The sequence below is a fragment of the Accipiter gentilis genome, chromosome 17 (assembly GCF_929443795.1).
Source record: "Accipiter gentilis chromosome 17, bAccGen1.1, whole genome shotgun sequence".
In the NCBI taxonomy this organism is placed as follows: Eukaryota; Metazoa; Chordata; class Aves; order Accipitriformes; family Accipitridae; genus Astur; species Astur gentilis.
Window position 1 is genome coordinate 23,887,824 of NC_064896.1, and position 19,357 is coordinate 23,907,180.

A 19,357-nucleotide genomic window follows, 5' to 3' on the forward strand; every position below is an offset into this window, starting at 1 on the left:
GCTGCCTTTTTAGAAATGACTGTTAGTTATTTAACATCGCTACTACATATTTTGGGGAAATAGGGACAGTTCAAGGAGGTGCGAGTATATACAGTACAACATATCTCAGGCATAAAGTTATGAACTTCAGGGATCCCTTGTGTGAGTTTTGAATAGGGCATACTTCACTGCCAAAAAGTCCCAGCAGTGCAAAATTAGATCCACTGAGAGCCGTGATTAAATTTTTGGTTTGGTTTGATTTGGTTTTTGTTTTCCCCACAGCTGTTCAAAGCTATGGGTTTAGTTGTATTTTAACTATATGTTAAGTATACAGGACAAACCTGAATGGATCCAGGTCTAATCATATTTACAAATACTTGTAAATGACAATAATGACTTCATATCTGTGTGCAAGATGTTTTATGTGCGAGATTAGATACGAGCCCCAAATAGTAATTGGTTTCATAATAGCTTTTAATAAACAGATATTTGAATAAAACGGTTTTTAGAAAAGTACAGAATAAAAGCAGAAAATACCTCTTCCCTATTAACCATTGGTATAAATCCCAAGATGTCTTGTTTTAAAGTTATAAATTGCAATCTTCACTCAATTGTTCTATGGAAAATATCACAGTTAAAGCGGAGTACTACTGGTGTCTTACAGAATATAGGTATTAACGTTTCCTCATCCTTTCTCCCTTTTATAGCAAAGGCAAAAAAAATACTTTCTTCATGTTTCCAAAATTAATTATTAAAGGAGGTACTGCGAAATCAAATGACCACTAAAAGCTAGTTTTGTTACGCTATGTCTTAGCTTTGATAAAAACATTTCACTATTTACTAAAGAGGAATGGATTTGAACCGCACTATGCTAGGTCATGACCAAAGCCTGATTTATTTTTATTTGATTATTCAGCTGAGATATGTGTTGACTGTCAATGATGAGTAGAAGCTATGTAAGTGTTTGCAAGCTGATGTGAGGTGGTCACTGATGTTAAGGTTCTTTGTGCCAACAAATTTAATTCTACAGTTCTTTAATTCTCTAGTTTCGGTTCTATTCTTTTAGCCTACTAGGGAGAGACCAGGATTTATTTGACTTTCAAGGAATAGTTTGAAAATAAACAGTTGAACAGAGCAGACCTGAGGGTGGAGGTGTAGTTTTTTTGTTGGGTGAGAGGGCGTCCCGTTAACTCTGCTGCTATAAGGACAGTGAAAAATAAACTCAGTGGACATATTGTTGGGTATAAACCCAAGTATTTTAAAACTCTTTCTCTAATTTGGCATCTGAATATAGGGAAAAAGACTGCTACTTTGGCTGCAGTAATTTTTACATAGCGTAATCTCTATTCAGAATGCAACCTAGAGGAAAACATCCTGCAGACCAAGTCTATCAGAGGTGTGCCCTGGTATTTGGTGTAACAAAAACAGATCCGAGTTCAGTTGCCGCCTCTCTGTCAGGCGTGGAGTCAGTAACCACCTCTTGTGCTTTGCGGTTTCTAGCTGCCAAGCAGCATTAGCATTCCTCCTCCTGACTTTACTCAAAAGTCTGCCTGCCCTGCAGAAATTAATTATGCTGGTGCACAGCATCGGATGGGATTTCTGACCCTATCTGCTACCTCTACACTGAGATTTATTTATATTCCGAATGCAGAGGAAAATTAATATGATGTGTTCTCTGGTAGTTCTATCATTTCTGAGCTTACGGACTTAGAAATGTAGGAAAATTATTTGTGGCTGTGATAGTCATCACATGTACGGCAGGATATACAGAATACAGCATCTATTGAATGACATTTTGTATTAAAGTGGAGGTCTACCTAGAAAGGTGTGTGTATAAAAATAACTCCACAGCAGTGGTTGTTTATTTTGATAATGAATTTTAGTTATGATTTATGCAACTAAGAATGCCTTTCTGAAAATAGAGAAAGGCGCTATTCCTAACCAACCTTCAGTAAGCAATACTTTAAGCTCTGTTTTGATGCTGCCTTCCAAGCTTTCTAGGGAGGGCATGTACATTTGTGGAGGCAAAGGAAGGCATTGTGATACCCAGTCAGCCCAGTAAAGTGATAATCTTTCAAGCCAGTTTGCACACTGATTTTAAAAAGCAAATAAACTGACAGAGGTAGCAATGCATTTTATAGATTCAAGGACCAGGGCACAGATAAATCTTAAAGTGTTATGAACAACAGGTTTCTTAGCTTATGGAACACAAAAATATATTTGTGATGTTAGTTTCTGACAAGAAAATGTGATTTTTTTTAATATTTTTTTTTTTTCCTGAGGTTAGACAATCTAGATTTCGCTCATTCTAGTTAGAAGAAAGCTCAGTCCTTATTCAGGACCCTCTTCCTGAGGAGCCGGAGCCTTGACATGACCACGTCCCAGTCTGCATAGGCACCTTCCAGGTGACGAGTCACTTCTGATCCCGACTGGTAGCTCTGGCGACCATGAAGCACGCGCCAGTTATCAAACGTCACTATGTCTCCTGTAAAGAGATTGCACAAAGTTCAATATTTGGTGTCTTATAGCTGATTCCTTCAAACATGGAGGTAGATTTATATCAACAGTTAGGGAGCAAGAATTTCAAGTAGCTCAGCTGGAGATACACAGCAACGACACAGTAATTTTAATTTAGCTGCTCATCCTCAACCAGAGAGGGCAGGTCCCTTTTGGCCTCTGCTTCTTTTCTGGTACAACCAGGAGTTTAAAAGCAGAGTGGCAGGGGAGTCCACGCTGAGAGAAGCGGGCCTTGAGGGGAAAGGGGACTACAGCAAATTCACCGAAATGATAAAAAGGGTGAAAGCCACTAGGATGAGTTTTATTTGATCAGTCTGGTACTATTTGTACTGTACTCATCCTGCATTACTATCCCTGTTAAAAGAATTTTACGAGAACAAAGTCAAGCCATTGAAAGTTAGGAAATCACATAATTAAAGATAGCACGCCATTTTAATTTTTCTCCCTTGTGTGCCACTGTTATGATAAATCTCTAATTAAATAACCTTATAATCTTTCTTTCCTTCTACCCCTCCCCTCTACCACCATTTTGGTGCGTTAATTGACGGGATGGATGGTACTAATGTAACGTGAGGTACTTTGTTTTACCATTTATTATGTGATCTTATAAATTATTTTATTGCATGTTCCCAACAGAGAGAGATTCATTTCCTCATAGACATTTTAAAGACTCCATCATCATAGTACCTGAGGCAGTCAGATACACTAATGAATTTACTTTTGTAAAATCTCTTGAAAGATGAGGGGACTATTCATATCTTTATTTTATAGCTGGGGAGATGGGAGCTGGAAAGAACAGAAATTAAGGCCAAACGAGTTAAATATATGCACAGACTGACTTTTAAAGAGTAAAGGGCGGTTTTGCAGCATGTTTTATGCTCAAAACACATCCCTGTACAACTCTAGCTGAAGTTTAGAGCACTTCTGCAAGTCTGCTTCCAGATGTCTTGCACAGGCCACCCAGAAAAAGCAGCAGAGCAGAAGTGACCCTCGGTAATTCATCCAGCATTACGCTGGCATTCGGTGTCTAAGCAAAGACAATAACCGAATTCCCCACGGAGCCGTTCAGCTTCCTGCAGCGTTATGCACATTTTGCCTCTGTATCATCTTCTAGATGTTTCGCAACTCCTGCAGCCATTGGGAAGGTGTCCCACTAACAAATTAAAGTGTCATAAAGAGAGATGGATCATTTGGCTTAACATCCGTACTCTGCATCAAACGTAGCAGAGGAAAAAGTATGTGATTGTGCATCATTTAATGACCAGACAGTGAATTGGGATGGCCCAGCAGTCTTACACACGGTATTTCCCATCTGTGGTGCTATTCATATGACAAGTTACAATTTCCTATATGGTATGGGGTTTTGATGTAGTATAAAGATACATTGGACTAATCAATAGATAGACTCTATTCGCCCCACCTTTTTCTTTTTTTTTTTTTTTCCTCTTTGTAGTATAGAAATGGCAAAAGAAATCTATGAGATGAATGTAGTGATGCAGTATGAAATAAAATAGGTGACAGAAGGACTGAAATTTCCTCTCAGAACCAATGCTAACAACGCTCAAGTGTTTTGACTGTTAGGAAAAACATGCAAAAAATCATTGCGAGGAGAAGCAGCTTACTGACCTGGTTTCAGCTTGTAAGTAAACTTGTATTCTGTGCTGTTTAATAAATCATCAAATTCCTTTAGAGCTGCATAAAACGGCCTCACTCTTTCAGCTGGTATGTCAAACACTGTGTCTCTTGTTGCATTATTATAATTGATGCGAACTGCTTGGCCTCTGGAATCCACGCTATGAAACAGAGAAGGAAAGGAAAAAGAATGTATTATGTTGTTACTGAAACATTTTAAGATGGTTAAACAACAACTGAGCTCTGCTGCTGGAATTTCAGTATGTTTCTGTACTGAAGTTCGGATTGTTTTTGGGTTGTATTTTGATAATTAAGCCTAACTAGGAAAAGGGAATAATCAGGAGAAACTGTAGACACTTAATTTGCTCAAAAATCTATGTGCTATACTCTTTAATTGTAGAATCACAAACTTTTTAAATGCAGAAAAGCTTATTAACGTGTGCATTTGATCTTTTTATAGTATATAGTTCTTAATCGAAATGCTTCAAATTATGACCTCTCTTTGGCACGATACAGATGCACATGGGCTGGAATTTAGTAACAGACCCAGCTGCCATTAACCTGTGTCTCTACCTAGGAGTTGCTCTAATTACCACCACTTCTTGCTAGTGCGGCAAACCAAGGAAAACTTTGCTGTGGCGGTACAAAGCACACAGCAAGTCATACACTGGCAAAAAAACCCCCACCAAACACCCCAAACCAAAAAACCAAACCCAATCCAAACACCAGATGCCCCAAGCCCCCAGATAACTACAGACTAAGTTAAACCAGTGTTTCCCCACAAGGTGGCAGGAGCAGACCTTCTCCTACCAACATGAAATCCACCATAAAACAGGGGGTTTATTTTTCGATGTTGTTGAAACTACTCACTCTATAATCCTTTGTTTACATTGCACAGCAAAATCACAGTAGTCCACCCCAACATCTGTATAGTCTACAGCAGTAGAGGACAGGATCTGATATGCTTGAGGGTTTTGTTTCTTCAGCTTGTTGGATACGTGAAATCCATCTACAACTTCACTTTCACCTCCTGAATCTGTCTGCTTTATACAATGGAGAAACTGAACCTGGAATGAATGAACATCTCTTTACGAAAAGAATTAGCCTGCATATTTAACAGTTCATTAGTATCAGTTCCCTTATAGCTGTGGTTCTGTTTTTTGGGTTGGTTTGGGGTTGTTTGGGGTTTTTTTTCAGTGAAAGACTGAGTTCCCATCACTGCAGCTTCACAGCCCTCTGCCACCACTATCACAAAGGCAGCAAATTAAAGTAGCGCATTCATAAATCCATCCCATTTGGGATATCTTCTAACGCTTGCAACCTGCGAGTCAACTGCAAAGCTCTGGTCTCACCTCTTTCCTTTGAGTCCCTCTTTGTGGCAGCCATACAATTTTAAATGCATTGCAGTCTTATCTCAAGAAGGAGGATTAGCTTTCTCTTGCAGAAACAAAACCTGCTGTAAATTATCTGCTCACAGAAGGGGAAAAGGTGGCTGTTATTGAAGGCAACAGGCCCAGCGTCTCTATGACAAAGTAGGATTAAGACAGTTTCATTTCACCTCACAGTGAAAGTGCCAAGGCATAAGACGGAGCCGAAAGCCTAAACCGGGCTCTCGGTTGCCCCAGTGTAAATCTGAGCTACTGACACACGCTGTAAAACTCCCTGTGGCATTAGGGAGTCCAGCATCACACAAAGTGTAAGCGTTCATCTCAGCCAAACAACACAAAATACATCTGTCACACCAAAGGTAAGAGCGTTCATGATGGTGAATTATTTCTGAGACCACGGGGTGGGGGGGGGGGGAGAGACAAAAAAACCCAGGAGGAGAAAAAGGAGCAGAGAACAGGGTTTGTCCCAGAATGTCCTCACCAGCTGGACCTGCGGTCTTTGGTGATGGCGATGAAGGGGGACACTGAAATAACCAAGAGTGCAGAAGGGGGACTTGTTTAGAAAGGACGTAAGGTAGTTTATTCATTTGATGAAGCAGCTTCCCCCGCTCCTGCCATGCTCCTTTTGGCCAACAAGCTGTGGGGAGGACTCAGGGCTCCCACCGAAGGGAGCGCAAGGCCACGAGCTTTTTTCTTTTGTGGTCACGGCCAGCCTCGCGCAGGGCAAGCACAGCTTGGCGCTGCTAAGGAGGGCTGCAATAAGGTACTTCATGGTAAATGACTCTGGAAAAGTTCAAAGGGAGAATTTAGTTCAAATGAGAAATTAGCTTTATGTTCTGGAGAGATGATGTATCTGCTCGATCTAATCATCAGTAGTTTGTTTTGTTTGGTGTTTTTTTTTTTTTTTTTTTTTTTTTTTTTATCAGGATATCTCCTGGAAAAATAGTTGCCAGATGAAAACCCAGGAAATCCTAAAGCTATTTTTATGGGACAGTTCTGAAAGTAATCATCATCCATTTAGAAACATTTCTTCAAATATTTGTAATAAATACATCTTAAGAATTCAAATATTGTGTAATAACTAGATAAATGAAGAAAACTGCAGCTTGAGGACAACGTTCAAAAATAATTCAATGTGCTTTAATACTTTTACTTCTTACAAGCATGTTTGAATGAAAAAGGTTCTGCTCTTTTTCTAATGTTTCATAGCGGAGTGTGAGCTCTGGCACAGACAAGACAGTGAGCTAATTCACATCTGCTCGCTATTAATGAGGCCCTATTCCATTCTTATTCCACATTAACGAACAGTATCTAAATGATTATAAAAGGTGATGTTAGTGTGAAGTATTTGGTACTTGTTTGTGGATAAATCACATTGGCTTTTTGTCTAATTATAGAAATAACTGATACAAAGTACTCCACAACATTAGAAGGGGCAATTTTATAGATGCCAGCTTTTCCAGGGTTATTGTTGTTCCTTTGTACCTGTTTCTACTACTTTCTAGTTCTCTGGCGAACTCTGTGGATTAGACTTTGATATGACAAGGACTAGGTGAAAACATATTTTCTGTGGTGGCTGTCCAGCTTTTCAGAATGCCCCTTTTTTTTGTCTATTATGAAAGGGCAAATAAGTGTCTAATTCCAATCCCTTCACAGAAAACAGAATCTAACTTCTTAATCATATTTTTTCTAATACGTTCCCCTCCTCAGGTGAACAGATGAGTCCTATAGCATTTAGACACCTAACTTATTGAACATAATGAAAGCAGTACCAAAAGCACATACAGGACTCTACTGTTTTCTCGTATGTGTGAATTCCATTTTAAAATTACAGGACACATAATGGGCTTGTTATACAGAACACACATCAGAATGTACATATTGCATACCCATGTGTATATAGACTGCTACATGCAGATTAATGCATCGTTATTTTTACGTTGCTCTTTTAAGACAAAATTCGGAGTGACTGAATGCTAACCGTATTTCCCACTATAGGAGCATTTCCCTTTCCCCTTTTGTGTTGTGAAAAAGTCAGTAGATTCACCGTACCCCAGGTGGATGCTGCAGAACAGGATAATCGGTGTGAAAACATAGTTTCCCAGTTGTATAAGCCACATTGTTAGCATCTGCTTTGTCTTGCACTTGCCAAGTTGGTCTTTATAATGAAAGGGAAAAGAGAAAACATGTTAAAACAGCCAGCCAGCATGCCAGACAGTACACACTGAAACTCTGAAATCACAGTACAAAAGAGTCAGTCCATCTTTGAACGTGAAAATATTGTAGAATTATCAGGAAATAATGATTTAGCAGTGTCCCCCCACCCCAGGAAAGGCAGCTCATTTCAGCAGTCCTAGATTCAGGCTAGAAACTGAAGAGTGCCAAGGGACACCTGGCCCCAGCGCGGTACCCAGAAGAACGATGGCTTCCCACTTTGCTGAATGCAAAGATCCATTGAAGACACTAACCAAGAGGTATCTGCTAGGATAAATCATCATCCTATTTCTGAGGCTTCAGAAAAAAGAGAGTGGAAGTTGGCCCATTTCTTTTTATCAAACGCCCATTTTCCCCTGCTAGGTGGAGCACATTATCAATGAAATATGGAACTGTTAAAAGCTACGTTACTTTCCCCCAAAATGATTTTTAAAGCTTTATGACCTTAGCAATCTTTCCTGTAACTTGAAGACTTGCCGCTAAAGGAAAATGTCTTGATGAAAGACTTCATAACTTCTTCCCTTTCTCTGATGCTCTTTCTGAGAACTACCCCCCGTTTATTTTGTTACATAGTTTCTGCCTTGAAATTTGACAAAATTCAGTAAGAAAATTTACTGATGACTGCAGGAAAAAAAGTCTTTGTCATATAACTAAGACATGAATATATCACGTTGCAGCACAATCAAAATCTGTTTCGAGTGACTCACCATGCAGGAGAATTTCAGACCAAGAACCACATGTTTTATTTGTATAGAGTTCACATGATTGAAGACCAGATATATTATGTTTCAGATGGTGTGTGTCTAGCATTACTTCTTAATAATAGTTTGAAAAGAAAATAGGCTAAAGAACATGCAGACCAAAACGATTACAGAGCGTATACAAACACTTTTGTTCTAGGAGTGGTATTTAGTATAGAAACTGTGCAAAATGCTAAAACAAAATTTCTGAAATTGCTAGGGGGAAAACCCCCTTGAATATTTGCAAATGTGTTTAACTGCCTGGGAGAAATAATTTTTATTATTTGGTACAGCACATATTCATCAGTATGTGACTTCAGTACTTAAGTATGATAATTTCAACCACACTTCCGTAGTTCCCCATTTTACAGCCAAAGAATAGCCTGTTATATCGTCCTTGTCATTAGTGTTGAAGGTAGCTAGGTTCACTGTATCTTTCATTTAAAAGGCTCTGGTGTCGCTTGATGGTTCTAAAACAATTTAACGTATTTTGTCTCATTTATATGCAGTATATACAATTGCTGGAATGGTAGTACTGTATAAAATCATTGTAAAGTTTTGCAGAAGCAGTCAGTGCTTTCGTGCTGGTACGCTTTGCAAGAAGAGCTGGTCCCCGGGAGCTTTCCTTCCACGCAAGGAGCTTCGGTCAACGCTCAAGTTACTGACTTGAAGTCAGAGATGTTAACGGGGAGCTCGGCGCTGAACGTGACAAAAAAAATCTACCTTACTTTGTCAAAGTCTTAACCGAGCTGAAGTATCAACTCTGTCGTGGGGAGAAGGCACAGAAGTAAAGGAAGAAAAGGTGGGTAATGGCAGAGGACTCTTGGCCCTTAGGGAGAGCAAAGCAGAGTTCAGTGGTTTATGGTTTTGTAATTAGGGACAGATTTCAATATCTGTTGCTCAGGCTGTTTGACAGAGGAGGAAATTTGGCACCAGGCAGGTGTAGCAATTTTTTGCATTAAGTGGCAATGTGGTCTCAGTCTCCTTGAGCAGACAACTAGCCTGCCTCTTACCTCCTGAGCCTGGCAAACCCCCGCACCAGGAACTGAAGCCACACTTGAATCACCTGGTCTTGCCCTTTATTAAACATCCAAGTCTCATTCATAAGAAATTTGGGACCTGTATCCTTCTCCTGCAGCTGAAGCCCACTGGGAGGTGCAGGTGGGAGCGCTGGGACCCCCAGGGACGCCCCTCCTGCCCCCCCAAGCCCTGGCCAAGGCTTCAGCACAAGGTCTAGGGCATGAGAAGTTGGAGAAATGAACCGTGGTACAACTGGAGAGCTCGCCTACGGAGTCGTGCCTCCGTAACATAAAGAAAAAGGTTAATTTAAAAGGGTTGAACCCCTTGATGTTGTTATATGACTGATACAGTCCACTTTTGACAGTAATGACATTTTAAGGAGCATGTACCAGACATCTAGACAAGAAAAAAGGCTTTTGTTTTTCCATGTGTCAGGGTTATATTCATTGCTGTTACATTTCAGTTTAAAATTCATGGCCCTGTTGAGGTAATGTTTTATTTGGCAAGCTTGCCAATTCCAAATTTATCCTTTTATTTATAATATTTGGTAGGCCTTGTATTTGGCTGCTAGTGAAATAGCAAGGGAATTACCCAAAGTTATTATTTTATTACAGTTGTAAAAGCCACTTCAGAATTGGATGCCAGTAAGAAATGAACTTCTGTTTTAAAGGTGAAGAGATGGACTGTAAAATACTGTTCTAAGTCTGTCGTTAAGACTGAAAACTCAATGGAGTCTCTGCTACTACGAGAAACATGTAAGAGCAACAAGACCAGCCACTACAGTAACTATAGCTGAAAACAAAACAGGTAAAATTAGGAGAAAAGGTACTATAGGGAAAGAAGTCTTGTCTTCTCTAGAAAATTTTTAGGCTGGGTTCCAGCTATACATGGTAAAAAAACCCAAACAACAAACAAACACCAAACTTGTTCCTTATAAAACACCTCCCCAAATAGCTTTTTCAGGACTTCGTGTGATGAATTACACATTTACACATTTAGCAAACACTAGGTTATTAAGCTGTTTGAATACAGTTCCCTATTTTTGGATATGTTTAGCATGCTACCACTTCACACACAGCTGTATGAAAACATTTGAAACTAGTTTTGTGACTTAATTTTTTAAAATACTTCATGGATAATTTCTTAAACCACTACAGGTAACAATACAAAGTTTGTGTGTGATCCTGCTTGTATTTTGTAGTATTTTAGGATTTCCTTGTTCTCTCTTCCCACTCCCCCCCCCCCCCCCCCCCAGCAGAGTTCTTAAGGAACAAACATGTTCTAAGGAGTTATTAAAAAAAAATTCAAAGCAGTTCAAATTCAAAGCATTATCATCACCAGTATGGTGATGAGAACAGCTAAACGTTGCTGAAGATGTTGGGCTGTAACACATTTGCATGTGCCCAGGGAGGAGGGAGACTTGGATGATAGTTGTGCAGCAAAATGGAGACCAACTCTTTAGAAAAGGTATAATATTTTGCAACCCTACTTTCTATATACAGCCTTTGCAATTAAAGAAACTCCTCTTAAACAGAGATAAAAGATAAACCAACAACTCCTGACAATGCATTGAGAAGTCAATGCTCAGCCGCAGTGTGTCACTTTTGCCTGCAAACCACACGCACAAATAAACAGCTGATAGTTGCTTTTGTAAAAATGTTTCCCATAGACTTCATCCAATGCCAGAAGAACTCCATGGCGGGGCAGGCAGTATCCTTCTAATGACTCAAGTAAACTTTGGGTCAAGGTTCATCTGTCTGGGTGACAAACTCACCTTGTACACCTCCTCAGCAGGATAATTGTGCTGTACAGTTCTGGCAGCTTACATTTGTATGACTGTGAGTGTTATGTTTGCTTTTACTGTATGGTCTTAATAAAGGAATCCTTACAGTGCATCCTGGAGACAGCTAAACGGTATCTGATCTCTGAACTGGAAAAATGAAAGCCAAGACATAAGCAATATGCCCCAAATCAGCTCATTGAGTCTGGCTCTGAACTCCAGAGCAAGCTGCCTTTGTGTGTACAGTTACTTTCTCTCCTTGCAAGCTGGCAACATATTTTGAAAAAAAAAAAAAAAAAAAAAAAAAAAAAGGTGTTTTCAACAGTTTTGGTTCTTCCCCCAAAAGTCTTGGCTCTGCTAACATGCACATTGTATCATACACATCATACCCCTTTTATAACTGTGCCTTTCCTTTAGCACTGGAGCATACATTCTTTTTTTCAGAGCTGGACATTGGTCTGTACGTAGCTTGTTGACTTCACCCTGTGGCAGAGCTGGTTTTTGTTACTTGAAACCCAGACTAGTCTGCAAAACTGGTCTTTGGATGTCAGGCTCCCTTTGACCTTATGCTCTTCAGATTTTAATTTAATATTGCAGATCAACCCAATCATACACAGAAACGTAGTTAGCAACTGTCAAATGACTTAAATCTAACCATGGTGGCTCAACTGGGAAGATGTCAACCAGACTTCAAGATTTTCAAATACAACAGCTCTGCTTAAAAAGCAAAAAAGAAAAAAAAAAAAAAACCAAACAACTAAACCGAATATTCTAACCAAGTATGTTTTCTTTTAAATGCAGAATTCGTAGTCAATTGGAAAATTTCCATAACATTGAAACCCTCTTTCTGCAGCCTAATACATACATGAATTAACAAATAGGTTTTAGAAAAGCTAGAAGATTTACAGCCTTTTATCCTTCCTTTATTGTGAATGCTAATACTTAAGGAAACATAAAAATAAGGTTTAATCAACACCAATAGTAAATCTGATTTAAACAGTGAAAGGAGCTCTAACCATTATTTGCTCAAATGGTGTGGACCAAGGTCACATTTCAATCTTGATCTTGTGTGGAACATTAGTGGGCAGGAGGTTCTTTGTAGGATGCATTAAAACACTTTTAAATATATGTATATCTATCTAGATATATCTCAAAGACTCAGAACTCATCCAGACAAATTACTTTTATTGAAACCATCCTTCAAGAGAGTAAACAATAATTCAAACTGACTTTAAATAAGGTGAAGCATTTAATAATCATTACTGTTTATAATCGTATTAGGGAAGAGTCTCCGTGAGGGGCAAGACTAACTTTTTTCAACTGGAAAACCCCCCAACATTCTGATGACAACGGATAAACTGGCAAGTCTCCCTAGGGCAGTCTGAATCTCCTTAGCTGAACTCAGACAAGGAAGGTATATCCTAACAGTTAATGCACATTTACACAGTAAGGGACTTTTCAGTCTCTCAAACATAGCAGAGTTATCACAAGCTGGATGTTGCAGACAGTTTCAAACAGACAGTTGGCAGTTATTTTAAACAGCAAGGATGATTAAGAGCTGACAGAGTACCAGGCAGAATGGTAGATTTTTATCTTTCAATGCTGCTGAGTTAAATATCAAAAACTTCTGAATACCTTAGTGAAAAACATGTTACAGGGCTCAGCAGATGGACAAGAGGTGAAACAGTGGGCTGCCATGTCAAGAACATTAGTCTAGAAGATTTAAAGATCATTTCCAGTTTTAGGATCTGCAAACTTCTTTTAGACCCTGCTCCTCATCCCTGAAACTTAGGAAAGCAACTAAAGGTTCTGTTGTAACCCAAGCACTAATCCATGGTGTATGTTGAAGGGGTTGTATGGGTTGGCATTTTTTTGTTGTTGTTTAGTTTTCTTTTTTTTTTTCCTCTCCCCTGAGGTATTTTGGAGATATTATATATTTTCTTTTAGTGGTATGCTTTAACAAAGAACCAACATTTTTTTTTTTTGTTATCTGAGGTTTGTTATATTCGTTCCTAACTCAAAACGCTTGTGCAGCTGTCTGGATACAAACAGAATGAATGTTTTATCCTTCTTATACCAAGGAAAGCTGTGAAACACCCTCAGATATGATCAGGATTGGATACCCCTAAGAATCTCCTCGTTATCTGTTATTAGGATCGCATCAAAACAGAAATGGAAAGCAGTAGTATTTTCATAGTGATGAAAGTTTTAAATTGAGACCATAGAAGTGCTTGACATTAGGAATGGTTTTAGCAGTAGAAAATGTTTCTTAGAACTGGATGAGGTTTCCAAGTCAAGCAGGGGGTTCTGCTCCCCTTTATTTCAGTAGGATTAACCTGACTGAATTCCAGCGAACTTTGAAAACCGCTTTTCCTTCTGGCACAGTAAGCAGAAAGAGGAAACCACACCTTAATGAAAGTACATTATCTTAACTACCCTAGTACATTTATATGTTACTCCCTTTAAAGCTTTACACATATTTATCATGGCAGCTGGAACTGACAAAAAAACTTCATAATGTTAATGGTATTTTAAAGTAGTTATTCTCCATATTCCCTCTTTTTGGAAGACAATTAAAAAAAGATTTATAATGCCATTCTCGCAGGCTGTTCTACATGCTGTGAATTCACTTCAGTTTCTGCCAATTTCTAGAAGATTCCTTGAGCCAGCTTTCCCAGTTTGAAGCATGGGGAAAAATTCTGCACAAACAGATTGACTTCCAACATAAATGAAACAAAAATGGAGGATGGAGATTGGGTCAGAAGCAACTCGTATGCTGCTAGAAGTTGCGAGTATATCACAACAGCTATTTTTCTGCCTCTTAGAAATTGTTCACTAAATCTAAAAGCCAGCAGCATCGGTGACATCTTTTTCTATAGCTGATGATGGAAGAATATTTGCAAAATGAAGATGTAACAGTAAGTCTTAATAAGCATCACAGATTGAAGAAGGGACCTTTTGTTCACCTTCCTCCCCTTCGCCTCACAGTTAACACTCTGAGTTAACGTATTTTTCCTGGTCTCACAGTGCTGCTTTTACCAGCCTCACCTGCACTGCATATTCCAGCAGCGCTCCTATGTGCCTTCATGTAGGAGAGTTAAGGGGCAGAAAATCTTTCTTTCTGACCTGCAGTCTTGAGGGAATGTGATCTTTCTGGCCAAGGTTGAAATTTTTTTCCCAATTCTATTTATTTTAGCCTTTTTTTTTTTTTTTTTTTTTTTTTTTTTTTTTTTTAGACAAAGGAGGAGACACTGGTTATTACCCACATGGTTTGTTTGCTTATGTTCTGAACTAGAGGTAAATCTAAGTGAAGGAGAACTTTTGCCATAATTTTTATTATCTTTTATTCTATTATGGGGGAGAAGGGGCCTTTTCAGATGGGAAACTCTGAACGTTCTGGTTTTGGTGGCTATTCAGGCACCAAGAAATCACAATTATGTTTAAATATTACTATCTATTTTTGCCTCTTTTTTTTTTTAAAGAATAAGCACAAATCCAAATAATAGGGGGTTTTATATGCATTGTAAAAAATTATACCAACAGCTGGGGGTGAGGAACAGGGTAATATCTTAGCTAATAATGCTACTCCTTTCCTTAGCTAGATGGAGGTCACCGACTCAGCTCAGAAAGACATGAGCTACCGTCATCATTCGTTTACTCGCCTAGTAGGGGCTTGAGGAGGTAGAGGTTCAGTTTACCACCTCTTGGCATCAACAGCATGATGTTGATCCTGCAACACTGCCGGCTAAGCTCTTACTTTTGCAAAAACGCAGTCTTAAAAAAATGTTTTCTGGGACTGGTGGCAGCTTTACAGAGCAGACTCAGTTGAAAGCAGAGAAATGGGTACTGTGCCCATCTTCTCGGTGATGTGAGACATAATAATGTCATCTAAGTCTTACCCATTTCCATGGCTCGAAATCAGGCTAAGAAAGAGTTTCAGTACAGACAACTTCCTCTATTCCTAAGGGGACTGGATTAGGGATTTTTTTATTTTGTTCTGGGGTATAGGTAAGTACAGCTATCTTGTGGTTACCTTTTATTTGACATCATCTGTTTTCAGGCATTTTTCCTTCTCTCAGCAGATGTTATAGCTGATGCTCTTTACATACCCCGCCCGTGATAGCAAAACAATCCTCTCCTACAGAATATTGACACCACATTTTCTAAAATGCAGAGAAGAAGAGATTTCCCCTTGTTTTAATAAGTTAATCCACAAAAGAGGTCCAGCAAGCTGAAGTGAAATACATTAGAGGTGATGACATAGCTGGCAAAGCAAGGATATTAAAAACCAAACTCACCCATAAAAAGTGAGACGCAGGAACCCAATCCTGTGGCCAAGTTTAACCAACTCTCCCTGCCTAGTAGCAGCTCCTGTTAGCAGCACAATTCCTACTTTCTTTAGGGTGCACAGCCACTTGTACGCACTTTCATCATTGTACATGATTTCTTCAAAAGGTATTTTGGGAAGCTGCAGGTCTGAGCCCCAGTACTGGAGTTCTGAAAGGGAAAAGAAAATAAGCGCTGAGCTGTTTTAGCATCAAAGCTCAGGACATAGTTGAAGTATGAAGTTAATAGGATTTCTATGCATTTGGGAATACACCCTCAACCCTGCAGTCAACCACCTGAAACTGGGTCTCTGAGTTTGTGTGGGTAACAAGCAATCTTTATGATGAAATTCAGCAAAACGTTGCAGTAAAGAAATTTTAACTCAGAAGTTGAATGAAAGACCATTTGAAAGGGATATTTTTTTGTTAACAGCGCATCAGAAATGTGCATACTCATTTTTCCCTCTGTACTGGTGACACACGAGAGTGAAAACTTGAAACTAAGACTGCTTTGAAAGTTTCTTGTCTAGGGTAAAATACCATGCAGCACCCCAAGATCTCTCTTGGAGAGTTTGCTGTATGGATATACAATAAGGAAAAGACTGTATTCCTGATGAAGGAACAGGAGAAGACACACATCAATACAACAGCTTAGAAGCAGAGTAATTATATCAACTGCATCAGTGACCAATCAATTTTCTTTTGTAGATTTGTCTTCATGAAATCATACCCAATTATGTTAAATTCTGCATTCCTTCTCTTTTCCTCTGCAGGTTTTTTTTTTTTTGTGCAAGCATTTATCTTATTTCAGGAAGACACAAAGGAAAGCCCAAGATGTTAACAAATCCAAGCACTGCCAGAAGGTAAAGAAAATGATGAAAAGATTGGGCATGACATAACTTCTTGCTCATTGCTCAAACTAAATTGATTCTAAGAACATATGACAACAGAAGAGTGTTAGAACTGCTATGCCATAGTCAGACCTTTGCTTGCTGAATAGACCTTGTGATACCAGAAGTGGAAACCTGCAGCCATTTCTTAGAGGCAGGTATAGATTTGTAGGCAGAACGGAAAGGGATTTTGAGCCTGGTTTTCCTTCAGACCTTCTGCTACTCCCTTCTTTCTTTTTGTCCCCTCAAACCAGCAGCAGCTGCACAGCACATCATCCAAAGCTATAAAAGCAGTGAAAATCTATGCGGCTTTAAAATTAAATGCTGCTTAGCCTTATCCTTTTATGTATTTACAGCTGCCCAAATACTGCTAAATCTGTACCTTTCTCTAACAGTATATCTACACTTGTGTCTAGAGATGTGGATTTTTAATGCATGACCAATTCTTATTACTATTTTCTAGTATCACAGTCCTGTAATGGTTATTGGCTTTGATTTAATACTGCTTTTTTAAAAATTTCATAACCTATCCTAAAGCAGTCACATTCCAGTTCAGCTGGAGAGTTCCCAAATAGATAAATCACCTAATGCAGAGAGGGAAAACAAAACTAAAATGCTGGGTCATAACTAGAAAACACCCCGAATATTTTCTCTTAACTGTATTCTTTTCTGAGGAAGAATGTACTCCGGTGTCAGACAACATGGCCTCATATCCATTTGTAAAGATCTACAGAAGAGACAAGCATAAACATAGAGTGACAAAATAAAGTAATAATTAAATATGATCATGAAATCTAGGCAGATGTTTCATTTTATGACGGGTTACACAATCCAAATCTCATCTTCCAACATGATTAAGTTCTAAAAGTTATGTCTACAGTATCCTGCATTCAACAAAACTATACACGCTTAAAATTTTGAGGAGGTTGCACCTGGAAAAGGAAAGGCTTGTTATGTATCTACCCGGGTAGATGGACACTAAGCCCCCAGGCACACCGTGGGAAGGCACAGCGACTGCTCGCAGCAGAAGTCCTACTCTGCCTCCTTTAAGTGCCAGGATACGTCCCTCACCTGATTAGGCGTCCCCAGAGGAGAACACTCAACTCCCCCAGCATTGATCTTGGCATCTGGTCACCACTGAAAGCAAGGTGATGGGTGATTCAGCCACAGCTTCAACTACTGTAGCCAAGGTCTTAGGGCAAAGCCCTTGGTTGTCCCCTCTGCTCTGCAGAAGGACACGCTGCCTGTCACTCCTGGCATGTCACTGCAGGTCTCTTGGGTGTGTGCTGGCAACCAAATCCAGCATCCTCTCAACTGCTGCACTAGACGTGAAGAGGACGGCTCCCACCAGGCAGATGGAGAAGAATTCAGCTGAGGTTAGCCAGCCCCTTCTTCCCAGCAAGTACTTTTGCTCTGCTTTGCTAAAACCCTTGTGTCTGGGCATTAAGGCGTGAGTGCACTTGGATTCTGGCTGTCTGTAATCAGTTTCTGGGCTGTCCGGTTATTTATTAGTTCTTGCTTTTATTTTTCTTCTTCTTGGCTTATTTTGTGTCCTTTTCCCTTCCTCCTCCATGAGGCAACCCTAGATTTTGAGACCTTGACTCAAGTAGAGATGGCAAGTCTGGGATTTTTTTTTCTCTCTCATAAGGTCTTGAGCACAAAGGGAAGAAGGAATTCCTGTTAGTGGGTCTAATGAAGAGTGGCTTGTCCTAGCCTGTGTTGGAGAAACTCTCAGTTCCAGTGTGAGCCATAGGAATGGCCCAAATGTTTACAGAGCTAGGCAGCCCCTTCACATGGACCTAAAAATAGCTTTTCCTTTCCTGCCTCCTTTCTATCTCAGGACGTAAGTCCCACGCCTCCCACTTCATTCCTCCTAATTTCAGGCAACATTCACCTTTCTCCAGGTGAGATACAGACACACCGAGATGAAGGATTTAGAACTTGCCTCTCACTGCTCTTCATTTTCAGGACTTTGGATGGTTCATGGCAAACAGGAAGGGAACGTGCCCACACTCACCCAAGGGTGAGCCAAGTCCTAAGACTAAAGACTTTGTTGCATACAAAGAGTAGAAACAAGTTAAGCAAGAGATAAGGCTTAAACACAGACGTGGGCACACTAAAATAACATAACTAGTGACTGTGTGGAAGCATTTTGTAGCATGGTATAAATTCTAACAGCAAAATCAGCAATTGGCATTTTATGAAATAGATAAGAAAAAACATACACAGAATAAGTAAGGACAAAAAAGACAACAAACGCACGTGTCAAATATCGGAAACAGGTAGAAGTAAAGTGAAAGAGAGAAAAAACACACATACAGTAGGTAGAGAAGATACTAATTGAAGGCAAAGTAACCCCACAGGACAACAGGGAAAAATGTTGGGAAAAAATCCAGAAAGCAAGTCCTGGTTGCAAAAAGAAACCAACTCAGTCAAGAGGAGGTGTGCTGTGCCCCATTCTCTCAAAGGGTGGAAGGAGAAGAATAAACCACCAATAAATAATGAGAAAAAAAAGAAGGTATCATACTTCAGGTCTGGCTTACCTTCACCAAGAAATACTCTTTCCCCGTCACCTCAAAAGCTACACAAACCACAGCACCGACTCCAAGACACAACTACTAAACCCTGGGTGCTGCCTCTCTGCTGTTTTATGCTCATGGCTAATTTAGGACAAGCTTGTTAAGGACTAATTGTTTGCCTGTGTGTTGATGGTGATTAAGAACTAATCCTTGGCCACGCATACTGCCAATGAATGTCAGTCTAGTAGAGCCTTGTTTTGAAGTTTCAAACTGTGCCGATGTCTTTTCAACACATCACCAAATCTGCAACTGCTATAGGTGAAGGTACGTATGGACAGACGGCCGCAGAGATT

The 19,357-nt window shown here is 39.6% G+C and overlaps 1 protein-coding gene across 1 annotated transcript in view; it reads right to left on the reverse strand.

Moving 5' to 3' along the window:
* Positions 1 to 435: 435 nt before the first annotated feature.
* The window catches only part of BBOX1 (gamma-butyrobetaine hydroxylase 1), a 36,496-nt gene continuing 17,574 nt past the window's right edge, over positions 436 to 19,357 (reverse strand). The window contains exons 3-7 of the mRNA XM_049820917.1: positions 15,569 to 15,767; positions 7,569 to 7,674; positions 4,999 to 5,195; positions 4,123 to 4,289; positions 436 to 2,464 (exon numbers count right to left, since the gene is read on the reverse strand). Of these exons, the coding sequence (XP_049676874.1) occupies positions 2,304 to 2,464; positions 4,123 to 4,289; positions 4,999 to 5,195; positions 7,569 to 7,674; positions 15,569 to 15,767 (830 nt within the window). The 3' untranslated portion in view covers positions 436 to 2,303. The remainder of the gene's footprint in view (positions 2,465 to 4,122; positions 4,290 to 4,998; positions 5,196 to 7,568; positions 7,675 to 15,568; positions 15,768 to 19,357) is intronic.